The sequence below is a fragment of the Myripristis murdjan genome, chromosome 11 (genome assembly GCF_902150065.1).
Source record: "Myripristis murdjan chromosome 11, fMyrMur1.1, whole genome shotgun sequence".
NCBI lineage: Eukaryota > Metazoa > Chordata > Actinopteri > Holocentriformes > Holocentridae > Myripristis > Myripristis murdjan.
In genome coordinates, this window is record NC_043990.1 from 18,497,105 (window position 1) to 18,517,568 (window position 20,464).

A 20,464-nucleotide genomic window follows, 5' to 3' on the forward strand; every position below is an offset into this window, starting at 1 on the left:
GCACTATTCCAGTCATTTTGACTCACTATATTGGAGACAGCAAAAATCATTTTACATGAGTGTCACTTGGTCACACTCTATCCTGTGAGGGTCTCTGCTTAGAGGAGCTTGTCATGGAAAAGTTGGAGGCTCTGAGGCTGTCAGCTCACTGAGCAGCTTTTTTTGCTTCCAGTCTGTTTTTTAGCGTCACCTTCATGTCATTTATTTAGAGATAAACACTGTCTATTATTATTTTTTTCATTATTTTGAGCGATCATCTTGCAGGTTCTTCTGTCATTGTCATGCCATTTCAAAATAACCCATAAATATTCATTTGCAATCATATCTGTCCATGGATAACACCTTAGGTGACCTTATGTGATTTAAATTGTGCCGAGTGGTTGATCACACTGAAGTAATGGTGACATACCTTGATGACAAGAGATGAAAAATTGTTTCTTAGAATAGCCACGTTAATATATGATCAGCCTTCCTGTCAGGAAAGACAACCCACACAAGTACACAGCCACCAGCACACCTGTAGATTTGTTGATATTGTGCCCATTGATTTTTAACGCCTCTGTACATAGTGAATACAGAATACACACTGACATCTCAAAGGTAAAGCCTCCCTGATGTCTGACCTGCTGGTGTGTGTGTGTGTGTGTGTTCTGCAGGGGGGCAGTGGGACAGACAGCAGAGCGGCAGACTCTGTGGACGGCGGCCGCACAGCCTTGGACAACAAAACCTCCCTCCTCAACACCCCGCTGCTCTCCTCCAGCCCCCGAGGGGCTCGCGACCACTTCTCTGACTCTCCCTTCAAACACAGCCTCAAAGACACCAGCCTGGACGACTCAGAGCAGCTCGCTGATGGTACACACGCACAAACACACACACACTCATATAGAAAGTTAGTATAGAAAGAAATCAGGTAGACAGCACAGGTAGAAACATAGATGTGCAACACAGTCGTATGAGATGATTATGTCATGCCAAATTCTCAGTCCCTGTTCTCTTTTCTGCCTAACAGACAGCAGCCTAGACCAATCAGAGCTCGTGGCGGAGCTGCTGAAAGAGTTGTCCAATCATAACGAGCGCATAGAGGAGAGGAAGGCAGCACTGTGCGAATTGCTGAAGCTGATCCGTGAAAACACCCTGCAGGTGTGGGACGAACATTTCAAGACCATCCTGCTGCTTCTGCTTGAAACTTTGGGTGACAGAGAGGTACACACACTCATATCAAGTCTGCTTTATCACTGTGCAAATAAGCTAAGCTACGTAAACCCAACTCAAATGTGTTCCAACTTGAATCTTCTTGATTGCCTCAGCACGTAATCCGGGCACTGGCTCTGCGGGTGCTCAGGGAGATTCTCAGCAAGCAGCCATGGAGGTTTAAGAACTACGCTGAGCTTACCATCATGAAGGCCCTGGAAGCACACAAAGACCCCCACAAGGAGGTACACACACACAGCACTTCATCTGTTGCACTTTGAAGTACACACAGGAAATCTATGGCCAGGATCACAATTAAAGGTGCACTGTACAAACTGATTAGGGTCCATTAAAATGATGACTCTTTAAGTAAGGATTCAACTGACAAAAAAGGTGGAATTAGCAGTAATTTTTATAGTTACGTCTACTTGGTTCCCATCATCTGCTGATTCTCAGATAATTTAAGTTCTGTTTTGTTTTTTGTTAGTTGAGGCTAATGATTCTCACTTACATCACCCCTTGGCAATATGGCACTGTGCAGTTTTAGCCTGTCATGTATGTACGTTGCATAAGCTAAGTGATGAGTTTTATGCAAGGATGCCTTGGTTCCACAATATTTAGCAGCTAATTACATTTTCATAGCAATTTTGATTAACCAACTTGACAAAGCAGAAAATGGGACAAAGCAACAAAAAAATTGTTTGTGCATGCATTACCAAAGCATAAGTACAATAAAAAATGTATGCATGTCTCCCTCTTGAAATTAATAAATTCTTATCAGAGCAGGTCATTTGATACATTTAAGTGTGACCCTGGCCTAAGTCATTCTTTTGATAGCATCAGTGCTGATGAAGTGTGTGTGCTCTTGTGCAGGTGATACGAGCGGCAGAGGAGACGGCAGCCATGCTGGCACTGTCCATCAGTCCAGACCAGTGCGTCAAGGTGTTGTGTCCCATCATCCAGTCGGCTGAGTACCCCATCAACCTGGCTGCCATCAAGATGCAGACCAAGGTCATTGAGAGGGTTCCGCGGGACGGCCTGGTGAACATGCTGCCTGAGATCGTGCCAGGACTCATACAGGTAATGCAAACTGACAGCTCACAGATTTTCCAGGGTTGAATATGTTTTATACAACAAGTAGTTGTGGTGCTTTTTTTGGATTGGCTGGCTACATTTTCACTCATACTATTATTAGAGGTATGTGAAAGCAAAACATTTAATTTTTATTATATAACTATTTTTTGAAATGGGTTTTATTGCTTTTGTATTGTAACACACTGATAGGTTACATAATTGAATATATTTTACACAACAGCTCGTTGTGGTCCTTGGTTTGTATTGGCTGGGTCATCTTTCAAGCGGTTGTAATTTAAAAAAAAAAAAAAAAAGCCTCATGTTGTGCCAAACACTGCTCAACTGTTCTCAAATTTCTGTTAAGAACAGCCTCTAGTGGCTTATTGCTTATTTTTTCAGACATTGAGTGTGTGTTCCACAGTTAAAATAACTTCTACCTTCACATGCCACCCACACATTCTCACACACAAGCAGTCTCTGTAAGTCGTCTTGTTTGTTTTGAGCAGTGACAGTATCTGTGCCCGTGGGTTTGTCATGTCTTTCTCTGATTGAACAGGGTTATGACAACCCGGAGAGCAGTGTGAGAAAAGCCTGTGTATTCTGCTTGGTCGCCATCTATGCAGTGATAGGGGAGGACCTCAAACCACACCTCAGCCAACTGTCCAGCAGCAAGGTGACCTTTGCTTACTGTGTTAAGACCCTTTTCAACTTCCATTTGCTCCTCAAATCATCTTTGTGTGATTTCTCTATACAGTTTTAAAAGCCTGTGGAGACATAATTATAATTATTTAAGTGTCCTTTGTTTGTTCTGTTTTCTGCCTGTTTTTGCAGCTGAAGCTGTTGAATCTGTACATCAAACGTGCCCAGTCGGGCTCCAGCTGCAGTGAACCCCCGGCGGAGGGCCTATAGGAGACACAGCGCCCTCCCTCAGGCCAACCACAGAACTGCAACTCTGCCCACAAAAACCATAACAAACATTCGTTCATGAGCTCACACCTACACAAACACAAGAACAGTACACAGATCCTAACACACTTATACAGCAGCAAAATCCTTACACCCACATACACTTGCACTCAGTTGTGCAGTTATGTAGATGTACCCTGGCCAGCAGAGTCACTCACACATAGACACACACACTCATACATTTCCTGCCCCAGTACCAGGTGGGAGTTGTGGTGCAATGGAGAGGAGTGATGTAGTTTTCCTGACTAATGCCGAGGATTCACCCTGATCTCTGGCACTCAGACTGAACTCCATCTGGCCCTTAAATCTCCCCTGTAACATACACACACACATCCATAAAGGCACTACACACGTATTCCAGCCAGGTTTGTCACTAATCACTCAAGGATGAAGACATTAAACCTCCGTCCTCTCCACCTCCCTTACATCCATTGGCCCTCCAAACACCATAGCATGCCCTCTGACCTCCATCTTCATGTCAGCAGGGAAGTTGAGCATCTGCATGGTCCTCAGTTTGGGGGGTGAGGTTTATACAAACAGGGCAGAGACACACACTGCAGTCACGTTGATTCTTGAACAGCGAGTACCTGGGGCCAGGTAGGCAGGAATGTAATTTGATATTGTGGCAGTTGGAATCTGTTTTAGGTGACGGGGTTTTACTGCAGAGGCTTTTAAAGTCTGGAAACTTTCTCAGAAGGTGCTGATGAGCCTAAGGTACGACCAACCCAACACAGCACTAACATTTGAAAGCGCGGGAGGTCATGCCTGTTCATAGCGGTCACATAGGCAGAGTCCGAGATGGAGGAGGCGTTATGTGCTTGGCTATGCATGAGAAAATTTTTAAAATGGACTTTTTATTTGGGCCCTACCGACAGTCAGAACAGGGAGATGGGGGTTTTAAATTAACATGAACAATGTCCACCCCTTTCAGAAGTCCATGGTGTCCTCCACTGCTCCCTGCTTGTCTCCGATCAGTCCACATCTTGGCAATATGGGGAGGAAGATGGGCGGGAGCTGCTTACTACATAAGTATGACAGGACATGGCTTATTATTATCACATAGTGGATATGTATCTATATATGATATTAAAATGGAAAATCCAATAACAGTGTCATTTAGGAGAGTCCCCTGGGGGGGTGCACACGCGCACCTGTGCCCATCCTTGTTTTTATTTTTCTCTCTCTCTCTCTCTCTCTCTGTTGCGCGTGCCGTAGTCTCTCTCACACATTGATTTCTCTCTGCCGAGAAATTTGTAGAAATGTATTATTTACAGATATGGAAAAAATGTCACGTCTCCATTTCCTCTCCTTTCTTCATGTTGTGTCATGCTTTCCTTCCTCTTGTAACATTCTAGTTTTCACTGTTGTGTTTCTTCTGTGCATTTACAAAGCTGTGCTTACAATAAAGAACTTGTACAGATCATGATAAACACCGTTTCTTGGTTTTTGCAACGTTATCGTGGAAGTGATCTCTTTTAGATGGAATGGCCCTTGGCATCTAAAGGTAAAGATACACGGTAAGCTTTTTGAGGTAACTGAGGATGACAGTTTTTCCTTCAACAGGGAGGGGCTGTGTTCAGTATACAGATGGCTCTAAATGTTAACTGTAGTCAGAGTTGTATATTTCGACTTTTCCAAAATCATTCCATAGAAACTGACCCTGGAAACCTCCTGCATATTTTGAGTTGATCTGCTGTGTCTTAGTTGTACCTCAATTCACAGGGGCTGTGATGGAAGAACACACAAAGGACATATCTGTATATATCAGTACATGAATATTTAAATTACTGCAGAGCTGAGAACTGTGGCTACAAAGTTGTGGGAAACAACACAGAACAGATGTGTCATCAAAGTACCTCATTACTAAGTGCTAATCCATACTGTTAATGTAAAACAATCTGTTGTATGTCTTATGTAACCATCAGCAACATAATGTACACAAGAAGTCACATATCAGTGGTGAACTTCATGTTTGCATCTGTTCTGTGGGCTGTAAATTTAGCTGCAGCTATGAGCAAGTCCCAGATACCATCCTCAGCTAACCTCTGGCCTCCCAGCAGTCACTCCACCAAGGTTAAGTCCCTGCATCTAAATAGCATTTGCCAGAAAAACTTCGACCAGTTTAGGTTCTGCGGGTTAAATCTTGAAACAGAGTAGTTTGATGAAGTGAATACTTCCCTGATATGATTTAAAGGTATGGTTGCAAAATACATGTTTGCAGAATTTTGTTTGCAGAAATTTTGGCTCAAGTGTGGCAACTGTGTCCCCTTGACTTGACATAACCGGATTTACGTCCACGCCTTGGTTTTGCATAGGTAAAGGTTGTGCTACAGTTTAGGTGGATAAAGTTAAATGCACTCATGAGGCGGGTCTTCTCTAAGGCCAAATAGCGTGTGTAGTGAGTTTCCCTGATTGGAAAACTCAAACACTACCACCCATAGTCGCGGGTGCGCGCAGTGTCCAGGGTCCGACTGCTGGATAATTATTGACGAGGGCGCAGGGAGCAGAGACGCTGCCGCTGAGCGCGCCATACTCATCTTCAACACTCAACAACTTTGCAGCATGAAAGATAACTTATGTGTGGACTACCACGGCACCGGGCTGAGTGTTAACTTGGAATAGGAGTGAACGACAGCTGATCCTGAGCCGACATGCTGTTCTGGCAGCCCTACACTGAAAACTTCCGACCCCCAGTGCAACAGCGACCCAGCTGCAGCAGCTACACACGGTACGGATCTGCGATATGTTAAATAAAGAGACATTCCTCATGTATTTGCTTTGGTTTGCTTTGTGAGTGTGTGTGTGGCCGTAGATTTGCCAACAGTATGAATTGTTAAGACTTGACAGCAGCTATCGTGAACATGTGTTAATGAGTAACTATTTTTGGTTGATAAAGAAATCGCTTTTCTTTGACTTTGGAACAGACAAGTTTGGCCAGCGCCCTAATCTGCAAACGAGGCCTTATAGAATCGGTGTGTTGCGGCAGTGAAAGAGAAAGTATAGATATGCATATTTGTGTGTGAAGGGGTGAGATAGTGTTAGTCTGCAAGTCACCTGATCTTTTGTTTATCAGAGTAACTATTCTAAAAGTATTATCATTAAATGATTATATTATTATAAATAATATTAAGTGTTATTTATGAGAATAACTATTCTCATAAAAACACCGTGCGTTGTGTGTGTGCGTGCGTGCGTGTGTGCGTGCGTGCGTGTGTGCGTGCGTGTTGTGTTTATACAGTTCCTGGGTAGCAGAGTATCAGTGCAGAGCCACGGGCACAGACACAATGACGGAAGCTCAGAGCCCGCTCATTGGCTAGTCGGTGTGCGCTGGGCACAAGAGGCGCTCTGTGATTGGCTGAGCGCCTCCCTGGCATCCTTCCTGCGGCTGGTGCTGGTGCTGGTAGGGAGGCTTCAGAGACGGACAGTATAGCTGTGGGAGCCATGTTGATGTTGCCTGGTTTTGGGTCAACTACTGCACTTTGGATTGTTGAAGAATTGCGTTTGACGGACCGGGAGCCTTAGCGGTCGCTCCAGTACCGCGATGAAAAGAGCAGAGCGGCCTGGGATGGCACAGGAAGCGCTGGAGGGGAGCTTCTCATAGGTTTCCAGACATCATCACACAGTTGATCCCAAGCAAGTGAAGTTAATGCTAGTTAGCCGCGTAGCGAGCTAGCAACAGCTGTAAAGACGCTGCGTGGGATGCGGTGTGGATTCGCTGCTTAAAACATTAACCTTGTTCTCGCTGCTGTTTTGTATCGTGTTGTGCTAACGTTAGCTAGACCGCTTGGAGACTCTGTTAATAAAAGGGCCCGCTAAGTTCACGTTAGCTTGCTAAGTTGCCTTTTGTAAAGCTAGCTGGCTGTTAGCTAGCATGCCGACAATCACCTCTCCTCCTCACGACTAACGTTTTCTAGCTGAGTGGACTCTCTAACTTAGCGGTAACGTTACTTTAATCAAACGGCTTGCCTGTTATGGACCGTCATGTTTTGTGAAAAGAGCCACAAAATAATCCGGAGTTAACATATGGCGATAGCTACCTCCAGTTTGTGCGGAATGCTACCTATTCGCCTGCCCAACTTGCCAAGGAGCAGCTAAGTGGCTAGCAGCGTAACTTTTCTTTCATCGTGTTACTCCAGCTCAGCAGGCAGAAGCTGCAGCTCGCTCGCTCGCTAGCCCATCTCTCGTCCCTGAAGCAAGCTGGCGGCCCTTCGAGTAGAAGCGGAGGAGAAGGAGTTGGGGGCGATGGCCTGGGTGCTGAAGATGGACGACGCCACCATCGAGTCGGGGCTGGTGCATGATTTCGATGCCAGTCTGTCAGGCATCGGGCAGGAGCTGGGGGCTGGCGCCTACAGCATGAGGTTAGAGGAATAGACCAGGCTTTTTGCAACATGCCAAGGGAAGCATGGGGTCGCTAGGGAGAACATTGTTGTGTCTTGACTAAATCTGGAGGTGTTAACGTTACTCCTTCGCGCGCGCGCGTGCGTGTGTGTCTGTGTGTGTGAGAGTGTGTGTGTGAGAGAGAGAGATCTCCTTTGTGTAAGTGTGATGAGTTCTCTTTGTTTTGGGGATTTGGGAAGGGGAAGTCTCAGCAGGGTGCCTCAGTCTGGGACAAAGATTAATTCCTCCACTCCACTCAAATCCAGACAAAGTATGTGTGTTAAAATGTAAGGGACAAAGATACAAGCAATAACAAGGCAGCCTGCTGCTCAAATTATGGCGGTGTGTGTGTGTGAGTGAAAGACCTCAACAATACATATTCTAAACTGGAGCAAAATCTGCCTGAAAGGAACCTCTTGTGGCTACTCAGATTGATAACATCAGTGCAGGTGCTGATGATAGTCCCTCTCACACACTGCCTACCTTTGTTACCAAGCCCTTCTCAGTAGACAGACATGCAGCCCAATATCAAATGCCCATCTTCCATGTTAACAGTTTACTCCATTTACAGGTGTCGATTTGCCAGCAATTAATAGTCAGTCAGCTCCATCTATCCCTTCTTACACGACACTGACTGACATCTTATGAGTCAAGGAAACACTGAGTGAGTCGGTATTACTTTGTCTAAGTTAGTCACTACTTTGTCATACATTGAGAAGTCTGTTGTGCTTGTTTGAAAGTTGGCTGTGTCATGTTGTTATAGCTGACCGGTTAAGATGGATTTCATAGGTGTGGATGTTGCTGTACTGTATGTAACGGCTGGGTTGCACTGTAATATATGGAGCAGGAAAAGGAGATAAATTTGTCTGTGATTGAGGCGAGAAGTTCCCAGGACACACAGCTGTCTTATCAGCCACCTCTCCAGCCATCTGCTTTTAGTGTGTGTTTATCTGTGTGTGACGTAGGTGCATGCAGGTCCCTGTTGAGAGCGAGCGAGTAGTATTTAAGTGATAGGTTGCATGTGTGTGAAGCAGTGAAAAGAGAGGGAGAGAGGGAGCGTCAGGGTCTTTGGGGGCACGGCTATCTGTGTGTGTGGGGTGGAGGGGGGCATGTTTGGAGTCAGCAGCTGGTGGGTACAGTAGGAACAGAATGTCTCGCTGTGTGTAGCTGTCTCCTCAGGTTTCAGGAAGCAGATGCAGTTTCCTGGGCAGCAGGGCTAAATGGGGCTATGGCCCTACAACTGGCACCCAGTCTGGTCCTGTCTGGGCATCCACCCTTGGAGGGGATGCAGAGAAAACATAGCAGCAAGTTTGTGGGAGCATATGATTAGATGAGACTGAGTACACGCAGCGGGCTATGGGTTTGGAGGAGTGTTGTGAAACAAAGGGGAGAAAGGTATTGAAGGAATGCTTTGGAATTGTCAAGTTATTTTTTTATAGGTTTGGCTTTGCATTGGAACAGAATAAAGACTTGCCAGTAAGTTCTCCAATTAATGAGATGCCATGATCCACATTTCTTGGCATAGATGGGAAACCTTTCTGCACAGCCACTGTCTGAGGTTTATATACACACACACACTCATACACACTCCCTTCTCTCTCTGTGCACTCGTTGTTGACACTTCTGCAGCATTTGTCAGGGTGATCTGAGGGCGGGTTGGCTGTCTGGTGTGGCTGCCAAGTGTGAGAGATAGTGCGAGAGTGTGTGTGTCAGCAGTTATGGGTATCTTGGGGTGTTTTTGTTCTCTCATCCCGCTGTGGCCTTGTGCATAACAGGAATCCTCCAAGGCAATTTGAGTGTAGAACCCCCGTCACCTGTGCGAAACTGGCCTGTTGTAAAATCAACCAGTAGAATGATTTATTTATCAGAGTATGAGAAGGCTAAGTATCATCTTACCCCTGATGGTGCTCAGGGCAGAACCCCTTATAAAAACAGTGAAAGGCCATTACAAGTATTTTTAGAGGGGCCTAATTACACCAGGCAAAACAAGAAAAGATAAAGCAGGATTTCTTGTCTCTGTTAGTGATGCGGGGATCATACTGTTTCCGTCAGACTGCCTCTCCAATGGTATTGTGGTTTCATAATTCCCAGGAAGCTTAAAACAACATTAGGACCAAACAAAGTCTGTTTAAAAATGTTGATGCCACTAGCAAGGAAAATGCACCAATGGAATTGATTCATTTACTAATTTAAGGCTTTTGCTGTAAACAAGCACAGAAAATCCTTCAAACTGTGCGACCCTAAAATGGCTCAGAAGACTAACCACTATTTTCATGGTGAATTTTCTGTTCCCTTCTCTCTTATACTTCATATCCATGCTCACCCCTTGTTTATCTGTCTCCCCCTCTTTTTTCTTTCCCCCGTCTCCTCTCTATCTGTCTCTCCAGTGATGTGCTGGCTCTGCCCATCTTTAAGCAGGAGGACTCCAGCCTTCCCTCCGAAAATGAGACCAAAAATCCCCCATTCCAGTATGTGCTGTGTGCCGCCACCTCGCCCGCTGTCAAGCTGCATGACGAGACGCTCACATACCTAAATCAAGGTGAGACACACTCAGAATACATTCAACACAGCATCTCGCTTGCTCTTGACCACATTTTTGTTTTGATTTTTGTCAGTAAGATCATTATCTTATACGCATTTTTTTCTGTCAAAGCTAGTGGTAGTGAATTTTGTTCAGTCTTACGCCATCCAATGCTCTGATGTAATTCTTTTTAAGCAGCTGAGGCAACTCCATGTAGCATTTTGCTGACACGAAATCATTACCACATTAATTTTGAGCTATTAGCATAATAACTGTAAACAAATGAAGCCATTGCTGAGAAGCTTGGCAGTCTTTACACTGCAGGTTACATTGTGTGCCAGTGCCACCGGGCTGGCTTTCAACTCTGTACATCTGCTTTATGGCACAAAGGAATGTTTATTTATGGCACAAGAAGGCAAGAGGGCCGCTGTTCATACAGCATAAACAGGGAGTCTGGGAAATTTGCCCTTTTGATAAACGCTAGCATGAACAATACCACTAACCTTAGATAGAAGCTACCACTTGCCTAAACATTTGTGCACAGTGATTATACCATTGTATTAATTTGATGGTGCATTGATTTTAAAAAAGAAAATGCTACTCTGAGCCCCCTTAGCTCTGTGGTATGTTAATGCAAAGCACTTCATGAGCTGCTGAGTGTGCGGTTTCAAGATGGAACAGTCAGCCATTGCATTGGGTTGAGATGCATGATTTTTAACTGGCAATTATCTATTATTATATTAGTATTATGTGAGGGTAAGCCCAATTGTTGCCAGGTTATGGTTCAATCAGTGCAGAAGGCAGTGGTTCTGTGAAGTCAGGATTTACTGTTGAGCCTTGTGGAAGTGTTGTGACTGTGCTTTGATAAGCCCAATAACGCATTCCCTCCCCCAGCTTTTATACAGAGAAAATCACATAATCTTATATTATAGTTTAGTTATATTCAACCCAGTGCATTTATATAGGAATCATTCCATGTGTTCCCCACTCATATACGGACAGCCGACACCCAAGCCTATTTAACATCCTGATTAATTTTCATGATCGTGACACCCTGATGAAGGCAAACTGCAGAAACATGTTTGTGATCTAAATAAAAAAAAATATGTAACTTGGAGAGAAGTGTGCAGTCCTCCTGTTTTTACCGTCACAGCTGTCTCTCTCTGTCATTTTTCTTTCTTTCTACTGATGTGATGAACTCCGTCTCTCCCAGGCCAGTCTTATGAGGTGCGTATGTTGGACAACAGGAAGCCAGGGGAGTTACCAGAGCTCAACAACAAGATGGTTAAGGTGAGAGCAAACACACAACTAGTATACAGTGGCAGGGAAAGGTTTTTATAAACATCAGGAGTATTGTATACATAAACTGGGTGTGTGTGTGTGTGTGTGTGTGTGTGTGTGTGTGTGCAGAGCATAGTGCGAGTGGTGTTCCATGACCGTCGGCTGCAGTACACAGAGCACCAGCAGCTGGAGGGCTGGAAGTGGAATCGTCCTGGTGACCGTCTCCTTGACATCGGTACAGCCACCTGGCAACAAGCTTTTATTTCACCTGTCCCATACGTGTGATTTAGTGTTCTAATGTGTGTGTGTGTGTGTGTGTGTGTGTGAGGCAGATATTCCTATGTCAGTGGGCATTGTGGAGCCCAAGACCAACCCCTCCCAGCTCAACGCTGCAGAGTTCCTCTGGGACATCAACAAGAGAGCTTCTGTATTTGTGCAGGTAACACACATACACACACACACACACACACACAGTGTCTCTCTTTCATGGCAGCTGTTGGGTGTGGCACGAACTGTCTACATCAAACGGCTGTTAAAACGACACACACACATACCCTCTGCCCTCCCTGTCTGCAGGTGCACTGCATCAGCACAGAGTTCACTCCCAGGAAGCATGGTGGAGAGAAGGGTGTTCCCTTCAGGATCCAGATTGACACATTCGCCCAGGGAGACAGTGGAGAATACACTGAGCACCTCCACTCTGCCTCCTGCCAAATTAAAGTCTTCAAGGTATACATACACACTCTCACAGAACCAGTTCTTACACTTTCTGAAATTATTTTGATATGCTAAGCTAGCTCATGCACCTGCCCTTGTATTTGTCACATCTGATCAGCATTCCTCTTGCTCTGTTCCCCTCTCCTGTCTTCGCATCCCGCTCAGCCAAAGGGGGCCGACCGCAAGCAGAAGACAGACAGGGAGAAGATGGAGAAACGCACAGCTCAAGAGAAGGAGAAGTACCAGCCTTCTTACGATACCACTATCCTGTCAGAGGTCAGTGTGCAGTCCCATGCCACCAAGACTGCATCCTAATTTTGAGTCTGTGTATCCCGGTGACCGCAGCACCTCAGTTTGCAGCAAGGCATTAATGTAAAAATGCTTGCACTCATGGGAGTGGTGCATGTTATGTAAATGTGTCTGGGTTTTTATTAGTGAGTATAGATTAAAATGTTAAATGGGTCTGGAAATCTATGATTTTCTCACTCCTGTTGTAGCAAGTGCCCTAGTGTCAGTAGCAAATGGTAGAAATTTCCTACACTTGTATGCCATAGCAAGACTGCACTCAGGTTGTATATAGTGGACTGGAGTGTTTGCCCTGGGGCATTCATTGTGTGTTTTCATTTCCCTTTTGCTGGCTGGCTAACTCTGCTGTGTGTCTGTATGTAGATGAGGCTTGAGCCCATCATAGAGGATGCAGGCGACCACGAGCTGAAAAAGTCCAGCAAGCGGACACTACCCGCTGACTGTGGCGACTCCCTGGCCAAGAGAGGCAGTGTAAGCACCCTGCTCCCCTCTCTTCCACTCCTCCACCTACAACCTGCCCCCAGACACTGATCCTTTTTACACACCTGCTCGTAGTCTGACAGAGTTGGTCACAGATGATATGTTGCTCATCATGTCTCCAGGGTGGGTCAGAGGCTGTTTGCAAACATATTTCCTCTATCCCATCATTCCATCTCCATCTAATCCACACTAAGGTTTTCAGGAGCGGTCAGGCTTTTGTTTCAGAGTAGTTGGATCAGCCTGCAGTGTTAACCAAGTTAGTCGCCTGTGTGAGGCTGTGCTATTATCTGTTATGTGTTGTATTGACGTCTGTGTGTCTTCTCGCAGTGTTCCCCATGGCCAGACAACGCCTACGTCAGCACCAACCAGGCAGCTACCCCCTCCTTCACCTCCGCCCCTCTGTCCACCTACTCAGCCTCCTCTGTCCCAGACAGGTAACTGTGTGTGTGTGTGTGTGTGTGTGTGTGTGTGTGTGTGTGCTTGCTTCAGTTTGGCCTTTCTGAGTGTAGTCGGTCTCAGTTCTCTGAGTAAATGTTGTCCCCTGTGTTCCAGTGACTCGTCCTCTCCTAATCACCAAGCAGATCCTGCCAGCCATGGCAACTCAGAGGTTAGTCTGCACTCTGCACACATTATACATGAACTGATTTATAAAAGGGCTGCTTTGAAAGTCAACAAATCACACAATCTATGATAGACCCCCTGCAACTGACTGAGAAGTTTTGTTTGTTTTTGTTTGTTCTTTTAGGACAATGGACATTACAATATCATGACAAATAGATTAAATGTAGCATTTTACTGACAAGATGCACTTCCATGAGTGTTCCTGCTGCTGAAAATATACAACTATGTGAATTTACACCTGATCTATTTAATATGCTTATTGATTTGTCTACATTTTCCAAAGATTACCTAATAATTTATCTAATGTAAATAAAGAAGTATGTTATAAGAAGTTCATCTAACCAGAGTACCTCTTTGCTGTCTCATAACTCTGACGATGAGGCATGCTATTTCAAATTGGCTGGCAACTAAAATCTTTATGCCGCTGTCTTTATAAATTGTATCGATTTGTTAAATGCTCAGATAAATTTGTAGGATTCTGTAGTAATTGATGATTGCTGTTTTGATTTACTGTTATTATTGATAACATTGTGACTCAACACTCAAACTTGGGTCAAAGCATTTTGTTTTTGCCAGTAAGGCTGTGAATTAAATACAACATATATTCGAGTTGTTGTTTTGGAGCGGTGCAATCTGAGTCAGCTGAGGATACTGCATCTGGTACAGCCCTAATTTATAATAGATACAAGACAGATGGATACGTTTATGGATTAATGCTGGATAATACCTGTATAATGTGATTCTTTATGCTCAAATACTTGAATTATCCCGCATCAGACACTCATTACTACTCTATCGCATAATAAACTTGTTCTCAGTTCTGATGACTTCAACATGTGCGACCCAACCTTCCCTTTGCATTGCTGCAGCATGATGTATTGTAGCACTGATTTGTTTTATTTTCTTCATGCTGCTCTGATTGTTAGTCATGTTTGGAAAAGGACGACCCCGAGGAAAACCTTTTCATTTCACTGTACATGTGTGTGATGTGGAATGACAAGCTTGAATTGAATGGGACTGAGTGAAAGATGTGGTGGTGCCACAAAGGTCAGTTTCCACTGTGGCTACATTATACATGAACCGATGTACAGAGGATGGATGTATACGATGATGGATGAATGGGAGTGAGTGAGGTATTATTTATGTGTGTGGAAGATGAAACCCTCCCCCATGTGTCATCGTGGTGTGTTGTCCCCCTCTACAGCAGTTGAGCCCCACCGCCTCCATACAGGACGCCCAGAAATGGCTGCTCAAAAACCGCTTCAGCTCCTACACACGACTCTTTTCTCACTTCTCAGGTACACACACACACACACACACACACAGTAAAACATGGATATTGTCTAGTACTGGCTGCGGAACAGTGGTGGAACAGTGGGTAAAAGTAGCCATACATAAGTTACAAAAGTATTTGTAGTAAATGTACATAACTATGAAAAGTAAATGCAGTCATTGTAAATAATTATTCCTTTCTGGGTTTTATTGATGCTGTAAGGAATATTTTGATGTTGAAGCTCTGACTGCTCCATATAACAGTCAGATAATTTTAACTCATATTTTATGTTTTGCATATAAAAGTAACTATTAATTTCAACTCTCAGATAAATGTAGTGCAGTAAACACCACAATATTTCCCTCTAAAAATGTAGTGCAATAAAAGTACAGTCTCACAAAATGGAACTACTCAAGTAAAGTGCCACTGCCTCTAAATTGCACTTAATTACAGTGTTTGAGTGAGTGTACTTTGCTGCTTTTCACCGCTGCTGCTGAATGATTAAAATTCTCCTTCTCTTTCTCCTCCCCTCTCTCCCTGGGCACCTTGTTGAGCAGGTTCTGATTTGTTGAAGCTGACCCGGGACGACCTGGTCCAGATCTGTGGGCCAGCTGATGGGATCAGGCTCTTCAATGCACTTAAATCCAGGTGTGGTGCGGGCATGTTTGCTTGCATTTCTGTCTGTGGGCTCGTAGGTATGCACACATCTCGACGCCGGCGGTGTGCATGCCAGTGCATAACTTGTTTGCGTGTCTGTGTAGGTCTGTGCGTCCGAGGCTGACAGTGTACGTCTGTCAGGAGTCTCCCAGTGAGAGCCCCCTGCTGGAGAGACGTGGCAACAACGAGAACGGAGAGCACACAAACCCGTCTAGTTTATACGGTACAGAGCTCTGTGTTTGTGCACAGCCACTGACGCAACATTGATGTCAGTCCATAAGGGAATGTGTGTATTTGGTTTATTTCAACATGTGTGTGTCTTTACAGTGTACCATGCTCTGTACCTGGAGGAGCTGACAGCAGCAGAACTGATCCGCAAGATGGCGTGTGTGTGCAGCCTGCCACTGGGAAAGATCAACCAGGTGTACCGGCAGGGGCCCACAGGCATACACATTCTACTTAGTGACCAGGTACACACACACACACACACACACAGCATACAGTCATACTGTGCAGAGGAAGTGATAAATAGTGCCCAAATGTCGTTGTCTGCTATCTGACCAGGAAGAGTGCACCACCCTGTCTCATTATTTATTTGCATGTGATTTGCATGTGGCACATCTCGCTGTGTTGTATCCACTTCACTAAGCCACACCTCTGACTCTGAACGGCTCTGCTGTTCATGTCAGTCTCTACTGAGGGTGCTGCGGTTTTGTACCCAGATTATTTGTTGTTGTTTGTTTATTAGAGCATGATGTGAATTCATAGTGAACACATTTGTCATGTAAACCATTCAACACTGCTTCTGATCTATTTTAGCCTGGCTTTTCCGCATTCTGCATAAAAAGGCTTTCTCTCGCTATGTTGCACAACCTTTCCATTCAACATTTTGTGTTGGATTATGTGTATACATTTTAAATTAAAAAAAAAAAAAAGGTATGTAATTCAAGAGTAAGTTAATTTAATTAAGTATTTATCTCCCATGTCCTTCAAATACAAAGAAAAAAAAATTCTCTAGAAGTTGACAGGAGTGTTTGTCTAGCCACATCATTTCATCTCACATGTGTTTGTTTTTCTCTTGTTTTCTCTTCCAGATGGTTTACAACTTGCCTGACGAGAGCTGTTTTTTGATCAGCACTCTCAAAGGTCAGTTCATAATGACTCAGCACTAACTTCAGGACCTGGCAGTGTCTTCTCAACTTAGATGAGATTTTAATGTTTTTAGCCCTGTGCTGTAAATCACCATGTCATCAGGCCCAGTAGATGATAATTTGATAAGGATCGAATGTAACTCTGCCTTTCTCTCACTTTTCTCCCTCTGCAGATGAATTGGGTGAAGGACTCCATTTAATCCTGAAGTAGTGAGGAAGACTGATGGCATCGCTAACACTCCACCCTCTGTTTTGGAGCAGAAGCCTCCCTCTGTCCCTCTCTCTCTCCTCTCTCCCCTCATACTTCCTCCCTCCCTCTCTCTCTCTAAATGTTCAGATGACTTGATGGAAGGCAGAGAGACTGAGCTAAGCCATGTAAATGTTAGAATCTGACATGGGTGTGTCCATTGTTTCATATTGAAAACACTATTAATGGGGGAGATTAGTTATAAGAGGAGAGACTGGGGGTGTAGAGTTACGGGAGCGCTCATGACGTGCTATGTATTTTCATTTCATTTTAGTATGTTATTTTTTTTGTCTTTTATATATGGTTCTATGTGGGAAGGGATAGGGAGAGGCTTGAGGAAAGAGGGAAGAGTGTGATGGTCTGGCCAGCCTAAATAGCTCACACAACCAGTACTAGGCCAGTATTTGATCTGTTATGCTGAACAGCATGTAAACTCAACATACTAACTTGCTTAGAGGGGAAACCCGACTTACTCTGCTTGTTTAGTCGTTAGCTGTTGCCAGCATACTATGGGGGGTTTGGTCTTAATAAACCACACCCATTTACAGTTCAGCCAAGCTTAATTAACTCCAGAAATGTCCAGATCTCCACTAAAATGGTGTCATATGTGGATGTTGTCACCTACATTTAAAAAAAAAAAAAAAAAAGCTGAAAAAAGTAGACTGATCTAACATATCTCTTATCAAACGGAATGAGTCAGGAAGACTTGCAGCCATATTTCTGTCTGCTGATTGCCCTGCGTTGACACGACGTCGTCACACTCAGCTCTAGTTTCTTTAAAACTTCATTTATGTTATACTCTGCCTGAGCTTTTATTGTTTTTAGTTGATGCTTTATTTATGGATGAGTTGTTCCTGTTTCTGTCACGTGAAATGACTTGTTTCTGGTGCCATACTGGGTTTTCAGTTAGGGTCAGCACCCTTGCTTCACACACAAATACACACACATACGCAGCGCATACACTTCTTTTTGCCCCCTCTGTTTGCTGTACTGACTTAGAATCACTGATTAGAGCAGTATGGTTTACGCCTTCTGGGATTTTGGCCATGAATTTTGAAGACATTCACTTGAAACGAATGCCGGGGGAGAGAGGAAGACGAAGCCTCTGTAGCAGACTGACATGCAGCACCACTTGGGGGCAGAGCAGCAGTGCCCATCCAAAACCGATGAAGTGGACCAAACGGGTTTCAGATCGATCAGCAAAGCCTCACTGGCTCTGTACAGCTTGGTAGTTAGACTCACTCAAGAGTGTTGCACGTGGCAAATGAAACCCTTATCTAGTGGAGTTGCTCGTGTACTGCATGTACAAAGTAGTGAATCCTCCATTCCAGGATCTATTCAGCAAGACACAAACCATCACACAAAGCTCCAGTAGAAACGTATCAGTGCGGTAGCCCGGTTTCCAGTGTCTTATCCTGTAGACTAGAGAGACGTGTGTCAGCTCGTACAGCACACTTCTGTCTGCAGATTATTGTGTTTTTATGTAGCTGAACACAGGAAGGACAGGGCGTTTGTGTGTGTGCCCTGACGTCCTGAGTGCCGCCGTTGTTTTGCAGCCCCATCCCCTGCCCTCTCCCTTCAGGTGAACAGTGTCTGGCAGTGCATATAGTGTGTGCGCGTGTGTGTGTACACTCTTGTAAGTGTAAGGACGTGTGTGTGTGCATGGTAATAATTTTTCGTTCTTGAAATTCTTGCAAAGAAGACTTAGTTGACTTATGTCAGTAGTTGTCACAAACTTTTTTCCTGTCGGCATGATGAAATTGTGTTTGCCATGTAGTAAAGAGCATGGGGGAAGAGGGGGGATGGAAGGGATGGGATAGTTTGGTTCATGTCAAAGTGTAGCCCCGCCCTCTTTTTCCAGATGTTAAAGACCAAGCCTGCACTGAAAAACACAGAAATCAAACTTGATGTCTAGTTGGTAGTCCTACAGCCACGCCCTTTTCTTACCTGCCTGTGAGAGGAGAACAAAAAAAAGAGAATGTTGAAACTGAAAAGTGTCTATGTTCCTGTCTCACCTCGCTCCAGAGGGAGGCCTGTAGCTCTTGAGGTTTCTGCAGGGAAATGAGTACCACAGCACAGCATATTGTGATTATTGACTCAATATTACTCAATAAAGAGTGGATGTGATACCACGTCAGGTCTACTCTGGTGAGCAGTTTTGGTCCCCTCAGAGCCTGTCCTTTGTGTGTGTTTGTGGAAGTGACTGACTGAGTGAGTGAGCGAGCAGGAGAGGCGATCACCGTTCATGTACAGCCTGATGTTGATGATGATGATGATGCTTCTCATGTGCACAGTACCGTATGCTGGAGATGTACACAACCACCTGTGCTGGAAATAAATGATTTCATAACTTTATTCTGAGTCCTATATCATTATTAGGAGTCCAAGCAGTGAAGCTGTTGGAGCTCTATTGTTTTTGTTCTCATTTTTCTTTTTTTTATACTTGTCTCTGCTAAAAGTTTGCAGTAATTGTGGTTAAGAGTGGAAAACAAGAAAAGAAGCAGGTGGGTTGCAAATTCTACCCATTAATCAGGCAGAAAAAAATTACCCTTTGGTGGTGCTATAATACTCAGTATCATGATTAAGCCTCACAATACTTTAATTTTAATTTCTCAAGTCATTTGCATCCTTGCTGAACATTGTGCAACTTTCTCTTGATTTTCCCAAAGCTATTATATATCTTGATCAAAAATAATTGCTGAACCTGTCGGACCAAAACGTAAGATCATCTAGACTTCGCTGGTTTTAAGGTGTTAAAAAAAAAAATCAGAATTTCAGTCATTTCAATTATACAATCAGTTTTTGTCAACAAAGGTAATTTCCAAAAATGAACAGTTATTGAAAAGCATTGAGATGCCAACTCGAAATTTTAGACAATAGCTGTCACCAGGTTCACATTTAAAGGTGCACTGCTTTTCACCTCAAGGGGGCGCCACAAAAGAGCAAAATTTTATCATAATGGGCTGCATGGATTGTACGAAATTTGGTTTGCACTATCACAGGACATGAGCCAGTCCATGCATAAAATTTCGGTAGGCGCTGAAATTTTTCAGCGCATCCACTGATGTGAGAAATTTGCTTCACAGCCTCATGGCAAAATCAGAGGTTCATCACTCTATTTTTCAAAATATGAAAAATCAAATGACACCTTTATCGCCACAAGTCTTCATTTCATCCAAACTACATTATTTGGGTATTAGATATCACATGTTTCAAATAGTGTTGAAATAGGTCCAGCGGTGCGTCCGGAATCACTTTTTGAATGTTAATGTACTGTTTTCACTATTTTCTATTTCAACAAATATTTGATCAAACCTCACATAAATACTTGACAGTGCATCCGAATCCAGCAGAATGATGTGCAATTTAAAAAAAAAAAAAAAATGTGTGTGTGTGTGTGTGTGTGTGTGTGTGTGAGACAAATACAAAAAGACAATAATTCCCCATTGAAGAGCAGTGAGGAAAAACGAGACCTTGCAGTCAGAGCTAAGGAGTCTCTGTCTGTGCACAGCTGTGATGTTGCACCCGGTAACTTTAGCTGAAGGCCCGCTAGGCACTGAATATCATGACTGTCTTGGTAAGGTGACATAAACACAGACATA

General features: G+C 44.1%; 2 protein-coding genes across 9 annotated transcripts in view; both read left to right on the plus strand.

The window, feature by feature from the left end:
* clasp2 (cytoplasmic linker associated protein 2) overlaps positions 1-4,661 on the plus strand; it is a 66,598-nt gene extending 61,937 nt beyond the window's left edge. For all 6 annotated transcript variants that reach the window (XM_030064478.1, XM_030064479.1, XM_030064480.1 and 3 more), the window contains 6 exons: positions 657-852; positions 1,010-1,203; positions 1,308-1,436; positions 2,065-2,271; positions 2,822-2,938; positions 3,097-4,661. In XM_030064478.1, coding sequence (XP_029920338.1) covers positions 657-852; positions 1,010-1,203; positions 1,308-1,436; positions 2,065-2,271; positions 2,822-2,938; positions 3,097-3,174 — 921 coding nt within the window. In that variant the 3' untranslated portion in view covers positions 3,175-4,661. The remainder of the gene's footprint in view (positions 1-656; positions 853-1,009; positions 1,204-1,307; positions 1,437-2,064; positions 2,272-2,821; positions 2,939-3,096) is intronic.
* Positions 4,662-5,867: 1,206 nt separating this feature from the next.
* On the plus strand, positions 5,868-18,835 carry ubp1 (upstream binding protein 1). 3 transcript variants are annotated; one of them, XM_030064498.1, is made up of 17 exons: positions 6,580-6,864; positions 7,368-7,589; positions 9,996-10,147; positions 11,343-11,419; positions 11,540-11,645; positions 11,743-11,849; positions 11,987-12,139; positions 12,293-12,403; positions 12,797-12,904; positions 13,241-13,347; positions 13,466-13,520; positions 14,739-14,832; positions 15,365-15,455; positions 15,569-15,687; positions 15,792-15,934; positions 16,559-16,610; positions 16,789-18,835. In XM_030064498.1, exons 2-17 carry the CDS (start codon positions 7,474-7,476, stop codon positions 16,824-16,826), a joined length of 1,629 nt encoding a protein of 542 aa, XP_029920358.1. In that variant the 5' UTR covers positions 6,580-6,864; positions 7,368-7,473; the 3' UTR covers positions 16,827-18,835. The 3 variants fall into 3 exon arrangements, with proteins under 3 accessions (XP_029920360.1, XP_029920358.1, XP_029920357.1); XM_030064500.1 differs by lacking the exons at positions 6,580-6,864; positions 7,368-7,589 and adding an exon at positions 5,868-5,959; XM_030064497.1 differs by having other exon boundaries at positions 6,580-7,589.
* The last annotated feature ends 1,629 nt before the right edge of the window (positions 18,836-20,464 follow it).

Coding starts and splice junctions, on each gene's coding strand:
- ubp1 (XM_030064497.1), top strand. CDS start 7,474: ATGGCCTGGGTGCTGAAGATGGACGACGCCACCATCGAGTCGGGGCTG. Junction 10,148..11,342: donor GCTCACATACCTAAATCAAG/GTGAGACACACT, acceptor CGTCTCTCCCAG/GCCAGTCTTATGAGGTGCGT. Junction 15,688..15,791: donor AAACCCGTCTAGTTTATACG/GTACAGAGCTCT, acceptor GTGTCTTTACAG/TGTACCATGCTCTGTACCTG.